We start from the raw sequence: 27,634 nt of genomic DNA, 5'->3' as shown, positions 1-27,634 counted from the left end.
CCATAGCTTTGACGTGAGAAAAAAAAAAAAAAAAAAAAAAAAAAAAAAGCCTTCCCTGGGCCATGAAACACCACCAATTGACCACTGAAGACTTTCAAAATTTGAAATCTTCCGTTCATCATTCAGGATTTTTGTATGCCATTAAGAAGGTTCCTCAGTGTGTGACATCAAATGTCAAACATGGCAGAGGAAGTGTGATGTTCTGGGGCTGTTTTGTTGGATCCAGGGTGAATGACTAGTACAGATTGAGACTAGTACAGAACCAACAGCTACAACGAGATTCTGCATCAACATGCAGAATCTTGGTATGTACCAAGTTGGTCAGGGGTTCATCCAACAGCAAGATAATGACTCAAAACATACGTCCAAGGTATGGCAGACTTACCTTAGGAAAAAAACAGAACAAGATGGTAAGCTTGAGAAAAAAAAAAAAAAATAGGGTTGCTGGTTTGTTTTAAGTTAACCGGTCAGAAGAATAAAAGGAAAGCAACACGTAAATGCCACACATTTGTGGGAACTTCTAAAACAGGGTTGGGAAGAATATTTGATTTCCATTGTAGAGGAAACTGCCACAAGCTGTTATATCTGCCAGAGGTAGATGCTTTGATGAATCAAAGGTTTAGGAAACATTTTGATTTATAAATGATTTCTGATATTTTCTTTAAAAAAATAAAATAAAACTTCAGTTGTTTATTTGTTTTCATTCAAGAGTACAATGACACATTATACTGCCTGAATTTCAATAAAAACAGGAAAAGGTGTTCTAAAGTTTTTGACCAGTAGTGTACATAGTTAGTGTGCATGGGTTTTTGTTTAAAAAAAAAAAAAAAAAAAAAAAAAGATATTGATCCCCATTATTAATATGATAAGACCTTACTTGCACTCGTTCAAATCAAACATGAACAAGACACAATCTCAAAGAAGTTGGATCTACTTGCTCCTTCCCAGACATCGTGTTGAATCCATTTAATGTAAAAAGCAAAATAAAATACAGAAAAGTGAGTTTGAAATATCCTAATGTTTAATGAAATGGTGATGTACTGATCAGCAAGAAAGGGGTACAGTAAAACTACGAGGAAAATAGGGAAAGAACTTGGTACACAAAACATGTCTGTCCATTGTCATTCCAATGCACCTCTGTCCGGAGGAACTGCTGCCATACCCTTGTGCGCTAGCTTGTTGTGTGTCAAGGATGGAGAAAGTGGGGGAGAGGGTGCGAGTGTACTACAGAGATAAGTGTGCAGTTGTTGTCACATAGAAGTAAAGGAAATGTAAAAGAGGAAAAAAAACAATTCCTTCTAGTTTTAACTATATCCCGCTGATCAAAGTTCAAAAAAGAGGCACCCACCACATGTGGAGCTGACTGCTGAACTTGATTGTGACTTCTTTTTCCTTACATGGGGGGTGGGTAGGTTCTGTTTTTTTTTTTGTTTTTTTTTCGGTTTTCCTTTTTTTTCTGTTGGTTCTTAAATCCTCTTCAGAGTGCACTCATACCACATAGAGTTCGTAGATCTTCTTGGCGCAATACGCCAGGGCAGCCAGTGCTATCGTATTATGGAGTCTCTTTCTGTGGATGTCATCCCTGCGTACCAATACCACGGGCGTTGAGGAGGTCAGTGTATGCAGGGGCAGCCGCGAGAGTTTTTGGCTGTCATATTCCACCTGGTACTTGCAGCAGGGGTCAAACTGCCACGAAATCCCATAGAGGGCGGCACAGGCCACGCTGAGGGCGCCAGCGGGCAACGCCACATAGCGCAAGTACTCGACAGGCAGCGAAAGTGGCGTCAGGAGGCAAGCAGCACCTGACAACACGGCTGTCTTGTGCAGGCAGTTGCCAACAGTAATCCAACGGGCCGTCTCGTCTCCGATCCGCGTGGGCTCGATAACAATGTATTTGTACTGGGCCTCCAGCGCCTGCTCCAGCTCATACTCAAACTGGTCCTGTGCATTCTCCCCATTGTAGATCTCGTGCACGATGTAGCAGTCTGACGCCGCCATCACACCCCTGTGCAGAAACACAGGAACAGGCAGGCAACAGTGAGTGCAAGAACAGATGACATTAAACACACTTTAATTAAGCAAAGACTGTATTTCCCCTTTTCTTGCCTGCTGAAATGTCCACTCTATCACCATCTAACAAACATAAAAGGGAAGGATATTTCTCTAACCAATAACCAGAGGCTCATTCACCCACTTCTAACAGGTGGGTCATATGATTGTTGGGTTTTTCTCTGTATCTATGAAGCGCCTTGAGGCGACTTTTGTTGTGATTTGGCGCTATATAAATAAAATTGAATTGAATTAACACCGTTTTAAGTCGATAACAGGAGTGTAAGCGTGGTCATGTCTATACAGCCCGCAACTGTTCTGACTGGGCCATCAAGTATGGTTGATTCATTCAGTGCTTTTCCAGCTCAGTAACTGAATGCATTTTTGCAGGACTAATAATCAGAAGCCTCAATATAAGCACACAAAGGTGGCAGGCAAATTCCTGGAGGGAGATTGCTGAGAGAACATACAGAAAAAAACCTTTCGGGACCAATATAATTGCCTTTGAAATCAACTGACCACAGCAAAGGAGGAAAAGAAGTCTCAGAACGTTATTTGTTTCTATCATGGCTGCCTTTGCATCGAAAACTCCAGGACACAACTGCACAGAAGGTGTTGGCAACAGCGTTGGCCACCTACATAGGAAACATTGTAAGCTTTACAAAGATTCACTGCAGAACTCTAAATCGGATGTTGGAGTAAGAATGAGAGCGAGACCATGTGGCTAAAAGCAGTCTTATGTGTGGTTACGCTTTTCGAAATTCCACGCAGACAACACAAAATTCACAGACAGCCATGGGAACACCTTTAATCCAATGACATACAACATATATCTATCTGACAGCTGAAAACTGGATTCAGCAGACCTGCAGCTAACTAGCACATTTGTACCCAACGCATAAGATGTTGAATGCTATTATCTTTTTCTAGTAATTAATTAGACAGCTGGACAAACTGTTGTCCGAGAAACCGTACTGTTTTCACTGTTCAGGTTGATGTTTTAGTCGGGACTTTTACACTGACGGCACTAAAGTTTCACCACGTTAAACTGACTAATCCTATGGCAGTGAGATTAGGTGAGGTGTGCGAAATGTTGTGAATAAATAACAAAATGTTTCAATCAAAAGTGTGGACATTTTGTGTGCGTGAAAGTGTTGAATTTATGATTTCAAAAGAAGTTAAAAACCAAAAACCCACCACCCAATCGTTGTAATTAGGGATCATAACATCATAATGGTGTTCCAACAGCACACAGATCTTAACCTGTGTATGACCACATTTAAAAACATAAGACTTGGGGAAGCTGCTTTCCATAAAGTCCCAATTAACCAATGCTAAAAGTACCAAATGGTCACAATATAAGGCCTTCTTTTAGACCAACAAACAAACATTAAAACACTAAACACTATGCTTCTCACACCAGAGGTGTGAAGTTTTATGACATATTAAGATACTAGGGAAAATCGACTGAGCCTCACGGAGCAAGGGGAAAGTTGTACTTCAGTTAGGTGCAATAGAAAACTCGCTTGACTGGCAGAAAGTTGGAGGACCGGCCAGCTAAGTTACAGAGCGAGCAGGTCGACAAACGAGGCGGTCAACACTCCGAGCCGAGCCAATACCGTGAGGCACATCGACAGTCACATACAGCACTGCCGTTTGCCCCAACGAGCGGCAAAACCAAACTTTTCCCAGTCAATCACTTGCTGTGAAATAATCAAAACATCACATGAGCTGCTCGTTAGCGACAGCTAGCCGTGTGCGTTAGCCCGCTAACATGAGCTAACCCTGGGTTAAAAAAAATCCAGACTTCTCCCGTTGACATTTAACTCTGAATCCCAAACGAGAAGCACGTTCGGAACCTGACATCGACCAAACAATACTTCATATTAAAACACGTTCTTTTAATGGCCAAGATGTGGAGTAACTGACCTCTCCCTGCTTACTGGGACACCGCGCCTCCTTCCCAGCGACGCCATGTTGGAGATACAACTGTGATTGCGGTTGACGTAAGACAGCGCCCAGTATTATGGGTATTGTAGTGTGTAAAAAAAATACAGTTTCTGTGCGACTCACCAGTTGAACTCGAATGCGGACTACTATTCCCATGATGCTGTTCGGACAGAGTACCTGCCTTTACGTATTTTATAATGGTACATAGAAGTTGGGGAGGTCAGAACACATTCTGAAAAGATTTAACAAACTGAAAGAAGGTATGTTTATTTAAATTTGGCGAGCCATGAAGTTAGCACAGCAAAACTAAGCAGCAAAAATACCGGCTCCATTTAAATATTTAAACCCATAATAATCCAAACAGACTACATGCATAGTCAGGTCTGTTATAATATATGACACATTGCTCCGTCATCTCGTTTTGTAATAGGATTTATGTGGAGACCTTTGGGTACTCACCCATAATGTGTCCTCGCGTGCTCTGGCTGTGTTCGTGCGCGCTGCCTGTCCGCGTGCTGTAACCTGACGCGCGCTGGCTGTCACAAGTATAATGGCTACGTTCAGGAATGTGAGATGGTTGGGAACAAATGCTGTGCCAGCACAAATCACATCAACCAAGGCTATTGACAGCTGTGGCTTTCCAACGATATTTAAGCCTGGTAATTTTAAGAATTTAGTGAGGAATTGTCTATTCCGATAAGGACTGTAGGCTATTTAAAGGTGCATTTTTATTTTTTGATTTTTTTTTTTTTTAGCTTAAAACACATGTAGACATGTTAAATAAATTAATGGATTTATCAATTTAAAAGAAGTCAAGAGAAAGAAAGTAGTTCCAGCCACACATTTTGAGTTATTAGCAAGTACCATGCTTTTTCAGTGTACCAATTACCTTTTTTGAATATATTTTTTAAATTAAATGTATTAGGTCAGTGACACCAACACCACCAGGAATAAACCATCAACTTGTAGCTGTGAAACAGGACTTCTCAAACCAGTGGATGTGTCTGTCTTTTACACAGTCCACGAGTTTTAACTTGTTAGCAATGGAGAGCATTTATATCTAATAACTTCAATTTGCCACTGGATGGCGCCAATACATACGTACAGATATTTGTCATCAGTAATCTAGAACATGAATCTACTCCATCACTAGCTGTGACGTGTGGGACTGATAAATATATATATAAATATATTCAGTGGAGGGTAAAAATTCCACCTTTTCTTTCATTTTAAGTCTTACACTATTACTTTTACACTGTTCATCTACATGTTAGAAGATCAAGTATTTAAAAAAATACAGCAGTCCTCATTCTGTATTTTGAAACTATTCTGCCACCTCGATTTTCTACATTTACTCTAATTGAATAATAAGCGAAAGCCCATACCATTAACGCTCTGGTTTGCCAGTGTAAAAATAGTTTAGCTTAAGTATTGAAGGAGTTTGCATGCTGAAACTATTAACAGCACAAGACGAACTGCATTGTAGATAATTATTATCAGTGTATGACCACCGTAGTGATGACTGCACAGTGGTTATAAAAAGTATATTGTACATGATCACGTTTTCTCCATAAATAATCACAAATGTTCCTCTGCTCCTGCCAACGTACATAAAGCATTAGTCATCTGATGTGTGTTTGATTTATTTATGCATTTATTGACAGCAAGTACAGAAAAAAAGTCAAAATCACAAAACAGTGTAATACGGATTGGATTTTGATGCCTCTGTGAGAGCCACTCGCTCAAATGAAACATTTGCTTCCTTCCAAGGAAACACACAAATTTAGACAAAACACATACACAGAATGAAATAGTACCTCGAATACCTTGGCCTATCCTTAGGTGTGTTCCACCCAAAGGGAAGTTTAACAAAAGGGAAATTCCTGCAATTAACTCAAGGTGAGCTCAGCAGAAAGAATCTGCACTGTCCTGCCAGAGTGTGCCGAGTTACCTGAGGTATCTTTTTCTCCTCAACCCTTAAGATTGTCAACAGCAAAACCTCCTGAAGAGTACAAAAAAACAAGGGGTGGGTTGGTGGGGATATTTTACTTTTTAACAGAGATCTTTATCATTTTGATATCAGCTGGGCAGAGAAGCCTTGTGGGCAAGAGGAAATATGGATCAAATAACAAAACAGCCACAGCCACCCAGTGCAATTCCTCAATGACAGGACAATGGGCCGTCTGACACCACATAAATGTGAATGCCCTGAAAAGAACAGTGCTGTTTTTGTTGCTGGTTCGAACAGAGACATCTATACATACACACACTGATGTGTCACACCACACCAGGACCCCGTTCATCAGCAACGTTTGTAACATTTAATGTACGATGGAAACAGCAAGAGTTATCCTGAGGCTCAGTCAGACATCGTCACTGTTTTCTACACCTTTGATCGCTCGGTGAATTGATATATGACTGGAATAACTTCATTTTTGTTATGTGGAGGAGGAACGAAAGTAGATGGAGTGATGTTTAAAACAAGGCTCTCTGAGGAATATTGGTAAAATTCAGATTCGGCTTTCCCACTTTGTCACTTACAAAACAAATTTATATTTGTGTTGTTGTTTTTAAGCCTTTTTGCATACATAACCTTCTACACTAGCATATCAGTTCTAAGAAACAGAATTTCTAAAAACTTGAGAAGAAGGGGTTAAATTGAATTATTTGCAAAGAATAAGAAAAAAAATGAAAAAGAGAGGTTGCAATTTACATAACACAAAAAAGACACGAGTATTTGAGCATCAGTGGAGTCATCAAAGAAAAAAACACCAGGGGTGGTCACCTCGTAGTGCTGCTCATGACCAGTGAGTCCAGTTGAGGACAGAAATCTGCAACACACTGTAACATTTGACTCAAATCTGCTCTGTCAGTGTTGGGTCCTGGAAGTTTCTGTCTGAGGTAACAGGCTTCACCTTTGGTTGCTTTGTTTGTACAAGTCGTGATAGGCTGATTCCCCTCCTGCCTGTGGCGAGTGTGTATCCTCATGTTTATGCAGAGAGCTGTCTTATCAGTCGATCAAACGGTCAACTCACAGGCGTCTATGGTCCGAGATTCAGCTATTTCTCTGGATTCAGTCACTGTTGTGTTTAACCATGCCTAGAAGATCCTTTGTCGCGTGTTCTCCTGTAACTCCAAAGCATGCCGCCACGCAGTATTTCTCTCCTTGGAGTCCATTTTGCCACCTTCCTTTGCTGCCATGCAGGATCATTGATAAATATGTTCAAAGTATTGAGGCTGAGGATTCTCTTTCACATATTTCTGAATGTACCAGCAGGTCAGGTGAGCTTTCAGGTCCTCTTCCACCACAAAATCCATGGCTGCCTGCAATGACATGGTGCATAACAGCTCACATCAAAATCATCTGGCCTTTCCTAGGACAACAATTTAAGTGGAAACATATTCAATTCTCACTGTACCAGCTTCATATACCGGCCACTTTGTATGGTACACTTTTTTAGCTGCTCATAAATACAAATATCTAATCAGCTAATCACATGGCAGAACCTCAAAAAGGAATGTAAACATGATCAAGGAAACCTCCTGAAATTCAAACCGTGCATGAGAATAGAGGAGAAAGGTTGATTTAAGAGACTTGGAATGTTCCTGGTGTCATATTAGCTGATCTGAGATTTTCAAAAACAAGCTGATCTACAGGGATTTTCCAACACAGCCATCTTATGGGTTTACAGAGAATGGCAATAATCTAAGAGAAACTGGCTTGTGAGGAGAATGCACAGACTGTTTTAAGCTGATTAGAAGACAATAGTTACAACTTAGATAACCAGTAATTAAAACTCAAGTATGACCGTCTCTGAATTAAGACCATGTCAAACCTTGAAGGAGAAGCGCTACAGCAGCAGAAGACCCCACTACGTGCCACTCCTATCAGATAAGAACAGGAAACTGACGCTACTATTTGCACAGGCTCACAAAATTGGACAACAGAAGATTAGTAAAACATTGAGTCTTAAGCTCTGATGTGACATTCAGAAGGTAGGGTCAGAATTTAGTGTAAACAATATGAAAGGATGGCTCCACCCTGCTTTACGTCAACAATTCAGCCTGATGGTGGTTTAATGGTGTGGAGGATATTTTCTCGGCACACTTTTGGCACCTTAATACCAACTGAGCATTGCCAGAGCCTACCTTCTTGTTTCGTGAACAAACGCAAAATCTGGGTTTAAAAAATTACTTTGGCAAGGTGTTTGGCGATTCCTCTCCCTCTGTAAGCATCTGGAACTTCGGTGTGCTGCAGGTCCACCGTCTTTTTCCCAACATACTCGTACAGAAGAACCGCACGATCATGGGATCCTAAGAGCAAACACAAATATTATCTCTGGCAGAGGTTGGTCTTCACCTCAACTGTTGCTAGGATTTACTAATTATCGGAAAAAACATGACCCCCCCCCCCCCAAAACAAACAAACAAACAAACAAACAAACAAACAAACAAACAACAGAAACCGCAGAAGCCTGCCACCCTGCTTGTGCACACTACAAGTTTCATCCCACAATTACTTCAACGTTTCAGCATTTTAAAGCTGACTCTAAGTGCCCCAGTTACATTATTAAGGTGTGGTAGCAGATTTTAATTTGCATGTAGCGCTGCAACATGGCTGCTGAGAAAGACGAGGCACGAGTGGCCAGGTGCAGGCATGCCCTTGTGGAGGAAGGGTCGTGTTGCTGGGTGAAGAAAAGATAAAGATCTCCATTCAGCACAACAATGGCATCCACCATTTTCCTCTTAACAGCTGACCCACAACTGACCAGGACAAACACGACTACTGACACACTTAAAACAGTAATATTAGTGTGTCGTAAAGGATTAATATATATATAAAACGAAGAAGACTGTGTAAAACTTTAAAATATGTTTAAAGCACTTGAACTGAACGCTTGAAAGGAAGTAGCACAGCACATTTGGAGGCCTGGCAGATAAAATGCTTACTCTGGAAAGCTGAAATGGTGATTGAATCTTAATATAACCGTAGGGGAAGGTATTTTGCTACAAATGAGTTTTACTTGGAAGATTAATAATGGAATTTGTGTATTTGGGATTGTGTGCTTTTCAAATTTGTGTGCTTGGTTTGAGGTCTGGAGGCCAAATACTTTGGTCTCGCCTAAGAGAAAGAAAAGTAAAGCACCGGTAATGGTGGTAAAGTCAGAAGACAGGCTCCGTCTATATGTGAGCAGCCATCTGTGTCTGAAATGGCAGCTGCAGGTATCAATAAAGGAGCGACGACGACGTTAGCAAGAGCGAAAGCTAACACTAGCATCAGCTGGCACGCTAATGTTTACATGTTGAACTCACCATTCAGCCTGATGACAAACTGCCGACGTTTCTTATCGTGTTCCACCCGGATTGGAGAGTTGTTTGCATCAAAGGCATTAGTCTGTGCCGCCTGTGCCATAGTAGCGCCGTTAAAAAGTCACAACAATGACTGCTACGCTACCCTACGGGATTGCTAACCAGAAATGGCTACAAAAGCAAAACACTTCATCCAACGAAATCAGCTGTGAGGTCACGTGACGCGCGGCCAATCGCAGGCGTCGTCTTTAGAGAGGCGAAAACAGAGCGGCTTTGTAAGATAACTCCCCTCGAGATCATAAACTCTAAACGCCTGCTGAGAAACGATAAAACCAACTGTCTGACTCCGAACGCAAACGTTTCACATGCTGCATTCACGTGACGTGGGATCATAAACAATTATGTCCGTTAAAGACCTGTTAAAGTGGGTCTTATAAAAGGAACTTGCTGCTTACACGGGTTTTTTTTGTACCTTTTCTGCTCATTTTGTATTTTTTTTTTTTACAATCCCTGTGAATTATTATATCTTTGCTACTTTATTTCTTTATTATTATTTTAAAATAAAGTTTAAGGGAATTGAAATGTAAGTTTTGTTGTTTAATTCTGGTAGGAATAGGTATAGTATAAAGTCTCTAAATACAATTGCTATAAAATATATTGATTTGTTCATCCGTCAATTTAAACTGATAAATGATCAGCCCTGTCCCTAACATCTTCATCTGTCACACCAGCCCTCTGCATGTCCTCATTCATGGATGAGGTCTCTGAGGTATTTTCTTTTCCTCCTGCCTGTCAGCCCCATTTTGCACTACCCCTCCTCTGCACATGTCCAAAACAACTCAGCCTTGCCTCTCTAACTTTGTGTCCAAACCACTCGGCCTGAGCCGTCTCTCTCATATACTCATTTCTAATCCTGTTCATCTTGTCCCTCCGAGTCAGTGCCAACATCTCTAAACCACACATCATAGCTACACTAATACCTTAAATCACCCCTGACACTTGTCTTCACCCACTCCGCCTTGGCCTGCACTCTCTTCTTCACCTTTCTTATGCACTGTCTGTTGCTTTGGATGCCTGGTCACAGGTATTTAAGCTCATCCACCTTCACCACCTCTGCTCCCTCCAGCTTCACTATTACGCCTGTCTACCTATCAGTCACACACGCATTCTGTCCTGCTTCTACTGACTTTCATTTCTCTTCTCTCCAGTGCAGAGAAAATAGGTTTGTAAAAGTGTGTCAGAATTGCATATTCAATATCATATATATATATATATATATTATACTGTTGTGGTTGTAGCTCCTAAACTTGATTGGAACAGCCTTTCTCAGGTCAGCTGCATCTGTGATTTGCGTTAAACAGCTGCTGAAACTCTAAAGTGTGCATGTAGGAATTAATGTAAGAGCTTGTGTTTCACAATCTGTTTGTACACTCCATCCTAAATGTGTGATTTTATGCAAACTGTGAAGCGCGAGCTGTTTTTAAAAAAGTGCCGTACAAATAAAGATATTATTATTATAACTGTATCACAGTTACACCTTTCCCCCTGTACGACTAATTTATGGCACTTTAGCTTTCATTTCATGGTGTGATATTTTAAAATATGTTTATTAACAGATATAGAATTTGTCTTTAAGAGGGAACTGGCACATTTGCACACAAGAAGGGATTTTATCCAGACAAGTGTTTGTGTCTGAGAAATTGCTCTTGATAGCTCAGGTCAGGTCACAGCTCAGGGATTCGCAGTGGCAGGCGCGTCTTCAGCACATCAAGCGTACAGTCAGCGGACGATAACCCAGGACACAAACTGAGCTTGTGTGTTTTTCTCCACTATACACTTGTGCCTATGTGAGAGGAATACTTGACAGACATCAGGAGTAGGCTATAAGGACAATGTAAGTCTACATTAACTTCACTAAAATTACTGTGTAGTAATCCAGTTAAGCTGTTGACCTAATCCTGCAAAACTCTAATGGAGTTTGCCAACTCGCTGTGGGATTATGTGTGCGTGTGCATGTGATGTGTTTCTCTGGGACTCTGTGGTACAGACCTGTATGTGATTTGCTCTCTCTCTCTCTCTCTCTCTCTCTCTCTCTCTCTCTCTCTCTCGTGATCTTGCCAGAGTAAAACAGAGCTCACATCTACCAGACAGATCACAATGTGAGACAAAAGTTCTTGCGTTTAGTTAGTCTCTGTCAGGTTGTTAACCTTGTATGACTGAAAATGATGTCCAAGAAGCCAAGGTAGGTACATATTTACTTATTTATTACATTAAAACATGTCGATATGAAGACAGGTATAAACTAAATGTACCTTATACAACAGTTCTTCTAATTTTTGGCTTTTTTTCTCAGTTAAAGTAAAAACTTTAGCAGATTGTTACATAGTTATGCTTGTTAACCTCATAGTCTTTCATGAATCAAACCTAGTTTGATGTTTGCTGTTTACTTGGCATGTGAGCCTCATCGTTATGTTTTCATGAATAAAAGTATCTGCGCAGGTTATCATTTTGACCAGCAGCAGTCATCACTGGCTGTGTGCTGTTGGGTTTATTTCACAAGCTCTCTTATAAGTAAAATATAATATCAATGCAGCTGTTGTGAAACTAGTAATATGAAAAAGAAAGGTAGTATCTTTATCTTTGTGAGCAAATAAAACAATAACATTAAATAAGTGTTTCGGGAAAGTTCAGGTTGTCTGTTGCCAGGATTTATGTGAAGCTGCCTTAATCTTATCTATCGCAGGTGGCAGGAGACCCCGATGAACACTAAGACCAACAATCCCACACAGAAGAAAGGGGGAAAGGTAAGTGCAGGTTTAAAACTCTCAGTAAAATCATTTAGTGTTGCTTTTATAGATGTAATTATGGGGATTATTATATGTTAAAATATGTTTACAGATTATAATCCAACAAGTTATTTTCAAACATCTAAATATTGTAATTTAGGTTTGACAGGACACTAGTCTCATCCTTTTTAAACCCTTCCTAACATACCTTAGATCAGGGGTAGCAAGCCTTAGGCCTGGAGGCGAGAAGTATCCCGGCAAATACTCGAATCCAGTCCACTGGATGTTTTTGGAAAATTTAAAGGAGCACATAAATTAATGAAATTGCAGAAAAGTTCCTGTTTTTTCACTATTTACAATAGAATTTTTTTAAATGTGTTCACAGTAAAATAAATAAATCTAATAAGAAATTTTCTGTGAATTACCAAAATGTTTTGTTTTAAAATTACAGGGTTGTCTTGACAACAAGCTAGCTTTAACATTTATTTCTTACAATTTAAGCCTAAAGAGTCGTGCTAACAGATGTATTTCATTAACTACAGCAACATTTCTTTATCATGTAAAAAAAAACGAGCCGTTCTGTTGCAAGTGCACCTCTTTTTTGTTCTATTTAGATATTAAATGTGGGGATTAAATGTGCAGTTTAACTACTTTACACTGATGGAAAGGGGTGTTTCACTGGGAGGTGTGGGCTGTATGTGGGCCACAATGTAAATGAGTTTGACATTAAACCGCACTGCCAAGCTTTTAGTGAAAGAATGTGCTGTGTTATGCTCACAAACAAAACAAAACAAGTATTTCCTTTTATGATTTGTATTGATCATCTGCGGCAGATACACATTACAGTTGAAACAGCACCCCTTTCTTTAGTCTCAGACTGTGTAACCACGCACAGTTCCCTCAGACTGAGTGCATGTTTTTTGTTTTTTGTGAGATTTTCACGCATTTGATTTTGATTTACGTAGCCATTAATGGCTAAAGATCAACATGGTGCAGTTAAAACCTGCACATATCGCCAAGTCAGGACTTAGTCGAGCATCTTCTAATTGATTTCTCTGTCGTGAGATCCAGCCGCAGATTCATTACCTCTGCAGTTAGTGAGGGTGCATCTACCGAGACTGGAATAGATTTGCTGGCTCTCCGAGTGCGCTCAAGTGTGATTAAGTTTACAGCTTGTGTGTGTGTGTGTGCGTGTTCATGGTTGCAGTGTCGTCAGATGGTTCTTAAGCAAATTAAGAGCTCCGATCAGGATTAAATGGTGCTCTTCATTGTGTGTGTCAAAGACGGGAAGTTAGGATGGGAGGGTGAACATGAGATATAAGTGAAAAACATGCAGAACTTCATCATTTTGTGATTGAGTTCTCCTCACACAACCACTGAGGCTCCGTTTTCTCTCTCTATCACTTACGTAGGACCTCACATCACTACCAGCACCTGGAGGGAAGCAGGCCGGCAGCAGTGTGTCTAAAGCCGGTGTCAGCAGCGGACGGAGCAGCAGCCTGGGCAGAGGCAGCAACTTAACTGCAGCTGTTAGTAAAGTTGGCGGGAGTTTGAAAAGAGGCAGCCTCAGCCACCCGGGCTCTGCTGGTCACCCGGTTGTCAGACAAGCATCCCACACAGCCAGAGCAGGTCCCCGCCTCTGCAGCAGCCGAAGCTTTTCATCCCTCCACACCACCTCCCTCTCTGCTGTTCCCTTCATGAGAAGCAGCCGCTCTCTCAACAGGCTCGACCAGAAATCTGCCGGAGAAGGTAACTCCACGCATGTTTCATCTTTGTGTCTAGTTTTCTAGTTTTAAAATAAATATTCAGACTATCCATTAAGGCTAACTTCCTAAATAGTTTTCTTAATCTAAAGATGAAGAAGTTGCTGATTTAGAAAGAAAATAATGATAAATACACTGAAAAGGACTCACAGATTGTTTTTTATCTTCACTGCTGCCTTTATGTCAGAGTCAGACGGTGCATTAGGGAAGTCACAAGCTAAGAAAGGACAAGCCTCTGGGAAGAAGACTCTGAACTCTAGTCGGTTGTCTTCCTCTTTGGAGAAAATCAGGTTTGGTTAAATTCATTTAAAACGCTGAAATGCTGCTGTTTTTCTAATGAAAAATAAATGTTACATATGGTCTGCAGTCAGTATTTCCTGTTTTGTCCATCTGCTTTTATGTTTTTAATCAGAGGTAGCAAAGAGCCATGGCATGGAAATAATGCTGACAGAATGAAAACAAGCAGCTCCCCTCAGCTAGCAGAGCCTTCCTCCTCTTTGGTTTCCACCAGTGCACAACACCATCACTGCATCAAAGCAAAGAAACTGGTACTGTTAATTTTAAGATCTTATTTATGTATATATGACAGTTTTCTGTTTAAATCTTAACACGCTCATGCTGATGAGCTACAGACCATTCTGTAAATATCTTATGATAGTGGGTTGAAAATCACTCCACATAAAGGCGAACCCAAGAATTTAAATATCCATATTTATATATTTAGACAGTAGGAATGGTCCTGCCTGGAGTTATTCAGGTTATTAAATCTGTGCCACAGGCATCTGTCATTGGCTTTGCACTATTCACTATTTTTGAGAAAGGACAACACCTTTATTACACTACAACTCCCATTACTGCCCTTAAATGTGGGCGATCGTGGCTCAAGAGTTTGCAGTTCGTCTTGTAATCGGAAGGTTGCTGGTTCGAGCCCCGGCTCCGACAGTCTCGGTCGTTGTGTCCTTGGGCAATTTACCATTTAAATGAGCAGTTACTGCATAAAACAAAACTGACAATAAAGGGCAGGCATTAGTGCATGGGCTGGGTAGCAAGAATCCAGCTTGTTATTTGCTTCCTTCATGATTTTTTTTTATACATTTGTAATACTTTAATGTTTCAGATCATTAAACAAATTTTAATATTAGTCCAAGATAAGTTGAGGAAATATTAAATGCAGTTTTTAAGTGATGATCGTTTATTTCGAGGAAAACTTGTTTGATATTAAACATTAAAGTGTGACAAATATGCAAAAACCCAAATTTATCACAGCCCTGTAAGTTTTCTAGAAAAATAACAAAGTCATCCAACATTTTAAGTAAAGATACTGGTGTCACTGCAGTGGGAAACCGTTTTAAGCTAAAAAATCCTTAAAGGTTCGGTGATAAAAACTGTGTCCACTTTCACAGACCACAGACGGGGTGTACACGCTGTGTGCAATGACTGCTGGGATGAAACGGAACTGGGTCCACGCAGTGTTCAAGAACGTGCGGCCCAGTTTTACACATGACAACACAAGGTAGACTTTTTTAAAAGATAAGTGCTGCATCATTGGAGTGCTGCATTATATTAATATATATTCTAGTGGGTATGGGATGATTTTTGGAAGGTTTATGATAGTCTAAATACTTATAATCAAGCTTAGTAGATGAATTTACTTAAATTGTACTCACAGCTCTCTTTCAGAGCCGGAGACTCAGCAGCTGCAAGAACATGGAATCAGCAACCAGAGAGAAGTTTCACATCAGCAGCAGGAAAAAGAGGACTCCAAAGTGCAGGTAGAAAGAGTGCAGAGCTCAGTCAATGGAAACGCTTCATTGTCTCTTCTCCCTGGCTCACCTGGTGCTCCAGCTCCTACCGATTCTCCATCCCAGGTGGAGGAGGAGGGCACAGCTGCTCACCAATGCTCGTTTCTTAGTGGAACCACACAAACTGGTGAGCCATTAAACGAACTCAGACTTAGGTAACTTATTCAATGATCTGCTGTGAAATCTAAAATCATATCTAGTTATACTGACACATGCCACAAATATGAATCTAACAGAATGTATGTTAACATATTATATATATACTTTTCTTTTTAAAAAAACAAACAAACATGTGGTCTTCTGTGCAAAGGGTGGGAAGAATGCCAAAGTCTCAGCTCAGTGGTGCTGCCAAAGGACGTGGTGAATGACAGTTTGAACATGCAGACTGCAAGTGAACATCAGACTAAACAGAGTCTCCAGAGGGAAGACCAGCAGGTAAACAGCACCTGTGATTGCACAAAAGTTGAGGAAACTCTGGCATGTGAGCAGCAAACTGGGCAACTTGTCAAAGAGGTGAGATTGTATTTGCATTTCCACCACAATAACAAGAACACACGTGATATATTTTCTTATGCATCAAACCAAAAAGCAGAGTCCAACTTATATAGGTACAAAAGTCTGATCTTTGGTCTGCATTTTTAGGAAACATCAATACAGATATCTTTAATCTACTAAAGAAAAATGAATGAATGAATCAGTCGAATAAATGAACACATCCAGTTTATTACTCTTTTTTTATCAGCTGGAACAAACTCAGAGGGAACTGTCTCGACTCCAGCAGTTAAACAGGAATCTGCAGGACGAGCTGCAAAGAGAGAAAGAGATCCATTCAAGGGATTGCTTTGGCGCACAGGTATAATGCATGAGACTCCTTAAGTCTTCTTAAATCTAGATGATATCAATTTTCTCCCAGAATCCACACGAGTCAGCTCACCACAGCTGACTCCGTGCACAGGGACAGACTGTTGAATATAACAATAATTCCAAACTGTAACAAGAGCAAGAGTAGAGCTTCACTGTCTGCTTTCAAGGCAACAACCCAGCAAGACTAACCCACTGTTGCTTCCTTATGAAGCTGCCCAAAGAAGCTCATCAGAGCAATGCGGAAAGGCCAGCACACACACACACACACACACACACACACACACACACACACACACACACACACACACACACACACACACACGCATGCATGCACCCACACACACACACACACAAAGAAAGAGGGAGAATGGAGACAGACATGGGTACATGACCTGGGACACAACTGGGTTACAGGATATTGAAAGGAAGCACAAAAGATGAAACTAAACTCACAGAAAGTAGAACAAAGAACATAAACAGCAGACTGAAGCTCAAACACAAAACTTATCATAACCTAGAAAACAACATATTCAGACAGACATCGTTATATTACACTTTCAAAAACACAAGTCCAGGAGTCCAGAACAAAACTCAAAATCTGACTCCGGGACCGTGACATATATCTAGTCCGATGGCAGACTTTCCTTCAGAGAGCGTATTGAGCACTTGAAAAAAGGGAAGGTTAGGCTGAGTTTGAAATAGGGCCTGTCTTAATGTATTAATGTATCTGTTAAGAAAACACATGTACAAGCTGCTTTTTAAAATGCGCTTGATTACAGTCAAATAATTTACATGCAGGCAGCTTGTTCTGTAAAATATGTCAATCCAAACGTGCTGAGCTGTGTGCTGTGCTGACTGTTCATGAATAAAGCAACAGTCGAAAGTAGCTTTTTACTTGTTGACTTCCTTTCATACTGGTGTGGATTCTTTGGCAGGTCTCCTTTGAAAAAAAAGTTAGGTAAAGATTAAATTAAAATAAATAAACAAATAATAAATAACTAAATAAATAGTGATTTCCCTCTTTGTTGGAACAAAACCAGGGAAGTTTAGCAGTTAACCATCAGCCATGAACACTGATAAATGCCATGATAGTATCAATTAGCAAGGACATTGTTGGCTAATAGTGATATTCAGTTCATATTCCGGTGCATCCTTAAATGTTGAGCAAATTTCCAAGTTAAAATGCTTTAAAGCATCAGATTCCATCCATGAAACGTTAACTTTTCTTTTCTGTCAGAGTTTCTAGCCATAATATAATATAATATAATATAATATAATATAATATAATATAATATAATATAATATAATATAAAGTTTTCTCCTAATCAAAACCTTTTGTCTTGTAGAATAACACCAACTCATCTTCACAGCAATCTTTGGCTCTACAGCAACTGCAGAAGATAAATCAGGACCTTCGCTTTGAGCTGGAAGCACAAAAGAGAAGTCAGGAGGAAGCCAGAGAGGCAGAACTACGGCGAAGAGTAGATCTCTTAGCCCAGCAAGCTCAGCTGCTGGTTACGGGTGACGCCACTGCACTCGCACAAGCCCATATCGAGCAAGATCGCCAGAGGTTTGAGGAGCGGCAGGTGGAGTGGGAGCGCTGTGTGGCCTCACTGAAGTCCCAGCTGAACATCAGCGAGGAGCAGAGGAGGGAGTCCGAGTCTCGCTTGACACAGCTTCAGCAGGAATTAGATAGCTACCAAAACCTTCAGCTGGAGGCTGAGAAGCTGCGGAAAAATCTTGATGAGGTGTCAGCAAAGCTTCATAACTATGAAGAGACTCAGGCTCAAAAAGATGCTCGGCTAGAGAAGCACCTCATGCTTCTTCAAGCAAGTCAGGAGAGGGAGCGACGGAGCTTGATGGCAAGCCTGGCGCAGGCTGAGCAGCATTCACAAGATCTCCAGGAGAAACTGGACAGGTCTGAGCAGCAGGTGGAGAGTCTCACTAAGACCCAGACGTGGACGAGAGAAATCGAGGTGGCACAACGGCAGCTTCAGGAAGAGCTGGCACGTACAATATCTGCCATACAGCGACTCCAGGAGGAAAGGGAGCAACTCGATCGTCGCTGCCTTGAGCTGCAGGATCAGTTAGCAGAGGCAGACAGGGAGGTGGGCAAGCTGCAGGAGCGCTTGAAAACAGAAGAAACGCACTACTACAACCTGGAGCACACGTATGAGAGAGTCTGTGAGGAACTGCAGGTGGCACTGGGAAAACTGCAGCAAAGGGAGTCTGATACACAGGACATAAGAGAAGGATATGAGAGACAACTTGATAGGAAGGAGCAAGAGCTGAGTGAAGTTTTGCTAAAGATGGAAGTCTTGGGTAACAGCTTGGAGGAGACGGAAGTGAAACTGAATGAGGTGCTCAGAGCATGCACCTGTGCCTCTTCTCAGCTGCAGGATAAATCAGCGGAGACTATTCAGCATAACAAGAGGCAACAGCAAGCAACACAGCATATCACTGTGGAAAAGGATATAGACAGTTACCAGTTGTCTAACAGGTCCAATATCGCAGATGTCAGCCTGATGAATTCTAAAGAACCTGCAGAAAATGGCACACAATCACTGGATGAATCATATCAATACCTCATCACTGCAGGAGATGACCCAGAGCGCTTTATGTCTGTAATCCAGCTGCTTGAAACCAAGCTTTATGTAACGGAGGAGAAGTTAAGAGACATCACACAAAGGCTGGAGGAACACCAGAGTCACATCAGCTGCCGGGACCCCCAGCTTTGCTCCCAGCTGACCCAGAGTCGAGCGACTACCCAGCACCTCAGTCTACTTCTTCACAATCAGGCCAAGAAGAGCCAGCGCTTTGCCCAAGAGACAGAGAATCGCTGCAGGATGCTAGTTGGCAGGTTTCAGGTGGCTCAGAACATCATACAGGCCTGCAGAGAGAGACTTCAAGCTAGTCCCCTCGATATTCCAGACTTGGAGAAACAGCTGGCTACGGTCGCTGCCTGTCTTCAGCAAGGAGAGAAAGATGCAGTGAAACACCAGCATGAATCATATAATGTCAGCAAAGGAGAGGGCAAGATCCTCAATGAAGAGAAATCAGCCGGGGCTAAGAGTAACATGAGTAAACCGACTAATACTTGGTCCTCTTTGGATGAGGGGGGAAGTGTTGAGAGGTGCTTAATGAGGGAAATATTCGTAGTAGAAAAAATCGTGTCTGTCCTTCAGAGCCAACATGGTCAGATAACCTCAATATCAAGAAACGATGAGGGGGATGTGGCACAAAGGTACAAAAACATAATCGCTCGAAGAATAGCGTTAAAAGCACAAGAAAGGATGCGATCTGAGAGAACAGGGTGTGACAGCGATGAACTTTTAGAAAGTTTAATCTGTACAGTTTGTGCTGAAGAGGAGCTAATTTATGCTGCCTTAAAAATTCATCAACAGTACGAAGGTGTGACTCCAGTAAACAGCAAAGACGCTGAGGACCGAATGACGGGTCTGGCAGATATCAGTCCCTCGGAGTTGGCTTCTTATGAGGAGAGACTGCAGGAAGATGCCAGGGGCCTGGAAGAACCAGAAGAAGAGGACCAATCAGATGACAAAAAAATGGAGGAAAAGAAAAAGCCAGACTGGTTAGAGAAGCTAATATCCCGGCTGCAGAGAAGGGCTACATTTTTACACCAGCTCTGCCTGGTGAACTCTGGTGACAGCAGACCTGTCGGTGGTGATGGCATAGAGCATAGAGGGAAGGAAGCTGCTGCCTTTGACTTAAAATGTATGCTGGACCACGCAAAGTTAATTTATTTGTCAGAGCGGATGTACATGGATTTAAAGCAGGAGTTTCAAATTGACGTGAACAAACTGGAAGAGCAGCGCAACGATGTAATAGAGGAGCAGGAGGCCTTAAATGACACAATATGCCAGCTTCAAGAAGACAACGGCACGCTGAGAAAAGAACTGGAGCTGGCTGAAAAGAAGATAATATCAGTAGAGACCGGGAACCAGAAACTCCTAGAAGACATACAGAAGATTGAGGATTATCATGCAGAACGAGTGGAAAAACTGGAAGGCGAGTTTCAGGAGAAGATAAAGGAACTGCAGCAGATCCACGAAGAGGAGATGAAGCACTTACATGGCTACTACACCAAGTCCTGTGTTTCCAGAGAGAAACAGAGCAAATCCCGCACAGAGGCACCTCTTTTCATCCCAAATACATCTTGTCTACCAGAGCAGAGTGTGATGGAGCGGGAAACAGAGGAAGACTTTGGGATCCAAATGAATTACAAGAAAGATTTGGAAAACATTCAGGTAACCAAGACTTTGCATCACGTGAGATAATTAGTCTTAAAGTATGTATTTTTAAAAATCATTTTACAGATTTATTTTTCTCTATCAAGTTCAAATTCTACTTTCATCACTTTATTCATTACTTTACTTAGTTGAAGCCTTAAATCAATTAGGGTTACATCAGAATTAGCAAGGCTACAATGTAACTATGGAACAAACACTATTCCTAAAAGTAAAAATACAATCACTCAATCAGCCACAACTGTAAAACCACCTGCTTGATTTTGTGCAGGTTTCCCTCCTCCTGGGAAATCAGCACTGACTTCTGCCTTCCCCTCAATTCATGCTTACTCCATCTGCCATTACCTATTAGAAATGCTGTTAAATCTAAATGAGGATGTGGTCCCAGCTAGTGAATGAATATACCGCAGCATCCATGATTTCCCAGCAGAACATTGAATTCTAAATAAATAAATGATACTGATTTTACCTGTTGCTGGTTTCAGTGTTATGGCTGCTGGTGTAGATTTCTCTACTATTTACATATATAATAATCAGCCACTTTGTTAGTACCCCAGGCTGGTACAGAGTTGGGCATGCTTTTGCCTTCAGACCTGCCTTATATCATGGCACAGATTCACAGTGATGTAAATTTAGTCCCTATTGATGTGACAGCATCACACATTTCCTGCAGATTTGTCGGCTTTACATCCATGACACGAATCTCCTGCTTCACCAAATCCCAAAGGTGCTCTGCTGGATTGAGATGTGGCGATTGTGGAGGCCATTTGAGTACAGTTAACTCATTGTTATGTTTAAGAAAGCCGTTTTGAGTGTATATAGACTATACCAAGCACAAAAGTTATTTTTGGCTGCTCTCTTATTCACAAAGGTCGTCGCAGCAGCTACCTCCCCCTCCTGACACACCACCCGATGGATTTGGGTATCCTCCTAAAATTGAACCTGTTAAGCAAATGTGAAAACCGTCACACCACAGAGCCACTCATATCGCACAACAACTACCTTTAAATATCATTATAGGCTTCCTGTGAACAGGAGTTGACTGCTGTGGAGGAAATGCACAGGGATCTGATAGAAGACTTGCAGCAGCAGCATCAGAAGGAGGTGGCTGAACTTCTGAAGGAGAAAGAGCAGCTCCTGCAGGAGGAGACAGCCGCGACAATGGCAGGCAAGCAAGAAAACATGGAACATAAATGCACTGTTGTCAAAACATTTTTATTGCTAAGTTGTGTTTAATACTAATTAATAATACATTTGATTAATTAGTTGTAAGAATGTTATATTAGAGTTATGCCTGATAGGAATAATTCCACCAAGGCAGTACTGAAAGTAAGTTCTGCTTCTCGACAGCTATTGTGGCAATGAGGAGAGCTCACAAACTGGAGCTAGAGAAAAGCAGACAGTCCCAGCGCATCATGGAAAGCGATGATGTCACGCTGCTCCACGGCGAATATGAGTGAGTGACGTGTGGTTTCAAAATGTTTGCCAACCCCCCCCAAAAAAACCAGCTTGTATTTTATTGCAGCATTTACTGTAGAGGTGTTGTACTGCATTTGTACTTGTTACCTGTACTTCATATCGTGAGCAGGTAACAGTGTTAATGGTATGAAATGTTTCTAGAACTGCAGGCTAGTTCGTGCTATTTTTTCCCTCTGTGTGCAACATCATTTTCATTTAAAAAGATTGTAAATCTGTGGGATGCATATATACAGATGTGAAAGCTACAAAAATAACAGCCTTTTTCGTTGTTGTTTTAACTTTTCATTTATTCATGAGACAGACTGACTAAAATGCATATATGGTATATACCAACACACATATAAGGCTTTTTGTTGAATGACTCATCTCTCAGTTTCCCTTTGGGGCTTCCTGTGCAGATCCATTAATGTTGTTTACATGAATATTTGGTGGTATAATCTGTCATGAGACATACTTTTGTCTTATTTTGAGTTTGATAAGGCTTTAATAGGCTGCACCAGAATAAAGTCTGAACTGGGATGGCAGTTTTAATTAAAAATTACATTAATGAGAGTGGTCATCATTGGAAATCTGTTAAACACAGACGGCAAATGACAAATACACATTATTTTATAATAGCTGTTTTAAAACACAATCTTTACTTGCAATAAGATTCATGAATTAATAAACCAGCGCAGATCATGGAGGAAGAGACAACTGCTTGCTTTCCCGTTCGTCATCATCTGTGCTTTGCTTTGTCATCAAAGGAAGGAGATCCAGTTATTGCAGAAGGAGCTGGAGATGCTGTCGGTTCAGCACACCGAGAAATGCCTGGAAAACTCTCAGCTCAGAGAGGAACTGCAAGATGAGAGAAAATCAATGATGCAGTGCCAAAAAGAAAACCAGGAACTCAAAAAGAAACAGGTAGACAGACTTCTTTTCACTGAGCTTATATCAGCATCTCAGGAGAGACGCACAGAGAGGGAGTGCTCCCTGCTGTCCATACAACAGAGTCCAGAAAATACAGCTCCTGTATGTTTAATTCTTCCAAACAGGCATCAGCAACAGCAATAGTCCAGTTCCTTACCTGCTCATCTCATTTATATTTAATATAGTTAGACGGAAATTATAGACTGTGTGTGTGTGTTGATACGATTAATCTATGTTACAGGTGATTCTGAGGGCGAGGGAGGCAGAAATTCAGTTTCTCAGACAGGAATCTCATTCTCTCAGAGAAGAGTTGAAGATTGCTCAGATGGTAGTAATTTTAATTTATTATTATCTTTTTTAACTTTGTTAGACTAGACTTTTGTTATATGTCAACTTTTATGTCGTGCTTTATATTTACTTATTTACTGGAATTAGTGGATAAATATAACAGCAAAAAAACAAAAACAAAACCCCCCCAAAAAAACAAATAATCCACATCAACCACGTTTAATTTACAATTTAACTTAATATCCTGTATGTAGTAATAAATATAACCTAATCCGAAGTGTGTGTGTGTGTGTGTGTGTGTGTGTCACACAGGACAAAATATATGCTGAGAATAGGCTCAAGACCCCCTATACAAACAGCCAAGGTGAACCCCACCAACATGTCAATAGGCTTGGTGAAGATTTTAAGTTCTCCACCTGGTCTCCAAGAAGAGTCACTGCAGGGCCGAGCCACGGTGAGACACGTTTCACAATGTGAAAGTGTGAAGTGTGTGACATTCATACAAAGTGTGCTGCCTCAGTGTGAAGCCTGATGTCATTTATCAGCACATAGGTAATAAAGTTAAACTCAAGTATAGACTGTTTTGTCTTTCCTCTTTCCCCCCCTCAGATGACTCTGAGGGAAAGACAAACACTGCTACTTTTCCAAAGAAATCATCCCTCGTGCGACAAATAAGAGCGGTCAGATCGAAGGTAAGAGCTGATGCGTCTTCAGTTTGACCAGAAAGCGAAAGTATCCATTTTTAAAATCTTTAAAAAGTAGATTCTACTGTTGCAATCTTGTCTGCAAACACTTTAAAAAAGCGCACTTACAGATTCCTCTTATTAATTCCATAGAAATGAAGAAGGTAAGTAGCAGTCAGAAGCTGCTAATCAAATGCACTTGATTAATTGATCATCAGCAAGAGTGAGCAACTCCATGTAATCAGAATTTGTCTCAGTTTGCTGGTCTGCAGGATTCAGGTGTGTTATAGCACAATGCAACAATCTTCCCAGGAGTGGACGTCCAGCGTGGACTCCTGGCAGCTCAGCTTAGGTTTGCAAAGATGTATCTAAACAAACCACAAAACATCTGGGACACCAAAATTGAGATGTTTGGCCGTAATGCAGAGCACCAGAAAACCAAACAGAGTATATAATCGTAAACACCTCATACCAACTGCCAGCACGGTGAAGGAGGGATGAGGAGTTTGGCATCTTGCACTCATTGATTCTACCATGAACTATTCTAAGGTGAAATGTAAGGCCGTCTCTCTGGCAGCTAATGTTTGGCTCAAACTGGGTCCCGTAACTGGACAATGATCCGAGGCACAGCAGGAGATCCAAACCTCAACTTGGCCAAAGAGCTGTGGAGACAAATTAAGAAAAAGCTGTGCATAAAAAAATACTCCCCCTCAAAAAACCTCAATGAACTGAGGCAATGTTGTAGAGAAGAGTGGGCTAAAATTGCTCCACAACAACGTGAGAGACTGATAAAGTCATGCAGAGACTGATTACTTCAAGTTATTGCCGCTAAAGATGGTTCAAGTAGTTAAATGAAGAGGTGTAGTCAGGTTTTTTTTATAGGGGTGCACTTTCTCTATCACATGACTACAACTTTTGCCCTCTATCATGACAAAAGACATTTAACAGATAAGATTTATTATTTAAATCATTTTTGTGCATCTCTTCATTCCTCAGAGTTTAAAAGAGGGCCTTTCTGTCCAAGAAAGGATGAAGCTGTTCGAGTCATTCTGATCCAGAGAAGATGACCAGCTGACATCTGCACTTCAGAGCTTTTCAGAAATCTGTTTTATTATAACCTTTTTGTGTGTTGAATGATCAGAACAGGACACTAGAGGGCGCAACAAACACAGGTCATTTTACACATGCATTCAGTGCATTACACAGAGGTTTTGTAACTTATAGACAAACTGTATTTTTATTGAAACACAGCTCACATAAGCATATTGGATCACTTGTATTTGACATTATAGGCCACATAACGCAACATTTACCCTTCCAGCAGAGGAAATACATTCCTGAAAGAGAAGAGATGCTACTGTACTTTTATTACCTTCATATTTATTCGAAACAGCTGCTTTATGACTTCAAATAAATGAGCTTTCAAGTAAAACAAGGTTGGTCAAAAATAATGTGGATCTCCGTTTTCTTATTTTTTAAACAACCATTAACTAAAGTCAGTGTTTCTGTGCTTGTTTTGATTTTTCCTACAAACAAAATAACACTGACTAGATTTCACACAATGTACACAATCTTACGCTTTCAGGAAGAAAAAGGGACTTTAAAATCATAATTACCCTGCAAAAGGAAGAAAAACAGTTTAGAATAGGGTAATATCATTTAACATAAACTCTGGTAATGAAAGGAGAAAAGGGAAGCATGTATGATCTGTTAAACAGTACACCAAAGCACAGTGTTTACACCTTACTATAATTTGTTGCTTATATATTGCTTAGATCTTATGTGTCTCCTTGTCTATCTGACTTACCTTTTGTGACAGCGACACATCATCTATTTTTGGGTCTCGCTGTGTTATGACAGCTGAACTAAAACTATTAGTCACTTATAATCAGTGAATTTGTTGATTTTATCAGTGATTTATTAAATTGTTTGATCAATCAGAAAAAAAGAAAATGATGGCCTTAAACAGACAAATTAAAACAAGTGGAGAGCAATAAAGATTTACTTATATTTACGTAACTGATGTAAAGTAAAGCCCAAATTTTTTTTTTTTTTAAAAAGCAAGAAAATTGTGTAAAATGTGATTAAAAACAGAATGCAGAGATTCTCTGTACTGATGATGACATATTCACAGTCATTGTAATCTTACATTGAGACACATTATTCTGAAAAGGTTCCATAATTTGTAGACGTAGGTTTTTTTGCAGTTTAATGACACTCTGCCTCTCTTAAGACGGTCTTTTTTATACCCAATCACTAATTTAACCTAATGATCCTCAAACTTCCTCATACTGCTGAATTTTTTTTACCACCACTTAATTTTCCAGCCGATTTTCACAGTCCTGTCACAACATTTTAGTTGTTTTTATGAGATTTCATTGCATTATGTTTTTATTTACGTTCTTACACACAGTGTCCAAACCTAAACAGAAACCATTAGAGGCGTCTGACCTCAGCATGTAAAATGTGACTCTAGTGATCTTATAATGTTACCTGGAAACTGCCCCTTGAGGACAAATGACGCAAAAAAATAAAGTTAACTGAACTCATTTTACATTGAGGCCCACATACAGACCACTTTAAACTTAAGTGGACTGGATGAGTGAAATTCCACTTCCTGTCAGTGAAAAGACATTTAACTACATATTCAATAAATTATGATGTCCTAATATAAGATAAAGAAGTATAATTTCAACAGCATGTCTCAGTTTTTCCGCATGATAAATGTTTGAAACACAGAAAACATTCTGGTCGCTCAATGGCCAGACTCTTCCATATTTATAAAACATAAAGTTTTAGTTGATTGATGATTTTTTTTTTCTTTTTTCTAAACAAAATTTAGTATACAATGAAAAAAAGGAACTTTTGTGTCATTTAATTGTTTATCTGTTGATTAACTATTTCGATGTAGTGTGAATGACTGAGGGGAAGCTAAGTATCAGGAGAAAAAGCTGTAAAACTTGTAAAAATAAATTTAAAAGTCCAAAAATTTATGCCCTCCTTTATATTTTCAAATTTATGCCTTTGCTGGGCTACCTCTGCCCCCCCGGGATTTATGTTTGACGCCCTGCTAGTCTGGATCAGGCAACATAGCATACATTACTCCAGAACAAAAAAAATCTTTCCAAAGCATAAAAAAGTTGACTAGACTTTATGTTTATGCAGAAATGTTCATTTAACTACTCACAGGACATCCCGTGTGTAGATATAGCCGAGCTGTTAGGGTTACAGGATGAAGCCAGGGTGTCTGGTCACCAAAAACCTGCTGCTGCACAGCTCAGGATCAAACTGTGTGTGTCTTCCAAGGTAGAAACAGTCTTCTAATTACTTCTAAAATAACTGTCTTACTAAACAGACTTGGTTCATATTACTCAAACACAGCTCAGATAGCTCCCGAAGATTTATGTATGCTAAAATGTATTTATTAATTAATTAGTGTAATCAGCAGAGCATTTCTAAGTGCTTTTTAAAACATGTTTTTAA

At 40.4% G+C, this 27,634-nt stretch overlaps 4 protein-coding genes across 5 annotated transcripts; 2 read left to right on the top strand and 2 right to left on the bottom strand.

Annotated features, from left to right (window-relative positions):
- Positions 1–823: 823 nt before the first annotated feature.
- tmem11 (transmembrane protein 11) lies at positions 824–4,584 on the bottom strand. Of its 2 annotated transcripts, none has more exons than XM_040006097.1 (2): positions 4,459–4,584; positions 824–2,005 (listed from the first exon to the last, which is right to left on the bottom strand). In XM_040006097.1, the coding sequence occupies exon 2, from the start codon at positions 1,996–1,998 to the stop codon at positions 1,489–1,491; it is 510 nt and encodes a 169-aa protein (XP_039862031.1). In that variant the 5' UTR covers positions 1,999–2,005; positions 4,459–4,584; the 3' UTR covers positions 824–1,488. The 2 variants fall into 2 exon arrangements, with proteins under 2 accessions (XP_039862031.1, XP_039862030.1); XM_040006096.1 differs by lacking the exon at positions 4,459–4,584 and adding an exon at positions 3,979–4,098.
- Positions 4,585–5,626: 1,042 nt separating this feature from the next.
- Positions 5,627–9,549, bottom strand: natd1. The gene is made up of 3 exons (XM_040006098.1): positions 9,313–9,549; positions 8,195–8,313; positions 5,627–7,323 (listed from the first exon to the last, which is right to left on the bottom strand). Exons 1-3 carry the CDS (start codon positions 9,410–9,412, stop codon positions 7,207–7,209), a joined length of 336 nt encoding a protein of 111 aa, XP_039862032.1. The 5' UTR covers positions 9,413–9,549; the 3' UTR covers positions 5,627–7,206.
- Positions 9,550–11,063: 1,514 nt separating this feature from the next.
- Positions 11,064–22,089, top strand: LOC120717831 (myosin-9-like). Its single transcript, XM_040006094.1, has 11 exons — positions 11,064–11,551; positions 12,053–12,113; positions 13,508–13,844; positions 14,046–14,148; positions 14,271–14,406; positions 15,262–15,371; positions 15,528–15,787; positions 15,971–16,173; positions 16,403–16,513; positions 17,871–20,792; positions 21,813–22,089. Exons 1-11 carry the CDS (start codon positions 11,532–11,534, stop codon positions 22,026–22,028), a joined length of 4,479 nt encoding a protein of 1,492 aa, XP_039862028.1. The 5' UTR covers positions 11,064–11,531; the 3' UTR covers positions 22,029–22,089.
- An 11-nt stretch (positions 22,090–22,100) lies between these two features.
- Positions 22,101–25,859, top strand: LOC120717832 (myosin phosphatase Rho-interacting protein-like). The gene is made up of 5 exons (XM_040006095.1): positions 22,101–22,248; positions 23,018–23,174; positions 23,422–23,508; positions 23,781–23,922; positions 24,078–25,859. The coding sequence occupies exons 1-5, from the start codon at positions 22,154–22,156 to the stop codon at positions 24,185–24,187; spliced, it is 591 nt and encodes a 196-aa protein (XP_039862029.1). The 5' UTR covers positions 22,101–22,153; the 3' UTR covers positions 24,188–25,859.
- Positions 25,860–27,634: the final 1,775 nt, after the last annotated feature.

Source organism: Simochromis diagramma, unplaced genomic scaffold, assembly GCF_900408965.1.
Source record: "Simochromis diagramma unplaced genomic scaffold, fSimDia1.1 OVJJ01000510.1, whole genome shotgun sequence".
In the NCBI taxonomy this organism is placed as follows: domain Eukaryota; kingdom Metazoa; phylum Chordata; class Actinopteri; order Cichliformes; family Cichlidae; genus Simochromis; species Simochromis diagramma.
Note: the sequence above shows the minus strand (reverse complement) of the source record. Positions and strands in the feature narration are given on the sequence as shown.

What these genes read in the sequence shown, in the direction of transcription:
- natd1 (XM_040006098.1), bottom strand. Translation starts at nt 9,412, where the DNA reads ATGGCACAGGCGGCACAGACTAATGCCTTTGATGCAAACAACTCTCCA. An exon ending in GTTTGTCATCAGGCTGAATG is followed by an intron (nt 8,314 to 9,312) that starts GTGAGTTCAACA and finishes GTTTGCTCTTAG; the next exon opens with GATCCCATGATCGTGCGGTT. An exon ending in TCGCCAAACACCTTGCCAAA is followed by an intron (nt 7,324 to 8,194) that starts GTAATTTTTTAA and finishes ATGTCATTGCAG; the next exon opens with GCAGCCATGGATTTTGTGGT.
- tmem11 (XM_040006096.1), bottom strand. Translation starts at nt 4,025, where the DNA reads ATGGCGTCGCTGGGAAGGAGGCGCGGTGTCCCAGTAAGCAGGGAGAG. An exon ending in GTCCCAGTAAGCAGGGAGAG is followed by an intron (nt 2,006 to 3,978) that starts GTCAGTTACTCC and finishes GTTTCTGCACAG; the next exon opens with GGGTGTGATGGCGGCGTCAG.
- LOC120717832 (XM_040006095.1), top strand. Translation starts at nt 22,154, where the DNA reads ATGAGGAGAGCTCACAAACTGGAGCTAGAGAAAAGCAGACAGTCCCAG. An exon ending in CTGCTCCACGGCGAATATGA is followed by an intron (nt 22,249 to 23,017) that starts GTGAGTGACGTG and finishes TTGTCATCAAAG; the next exon opens with GAAGGAGATCCAGTTATTGC. An exon ending in AGTTGAAGATTGCTCAGATG is followed by an intron (nt 23,509 to 23,780) that starts GTAGTAATTTTA and finishes TGTGTCACACAG; the next exon opens with GACAAAATATATGCTGAGAA.
- LOC120717831 (XM_040006094.1), top strand. Translation starts at nt 11,532, where the DNA reads ATGATGTCCAAGAAGCCAAG. An exon ending in CCAGAAATCTGCCGGAGAAG is followed by an intron (nt 13,845 to 14,045) that starts GTAACTCCACGC and finishes CCTTTATGTCAG; the next exon opens with AGTCAGACGGTGCATTAGGG. An exon ending in TAGTGGAACCACACAAACTG is followed by an intron (nt 15,788 to 15,970) that starts GTGAGCCATTAA and finishes TTCTGTGCAAAG; the next exon opens with GGTGGGAAGAATGCCAAAGT.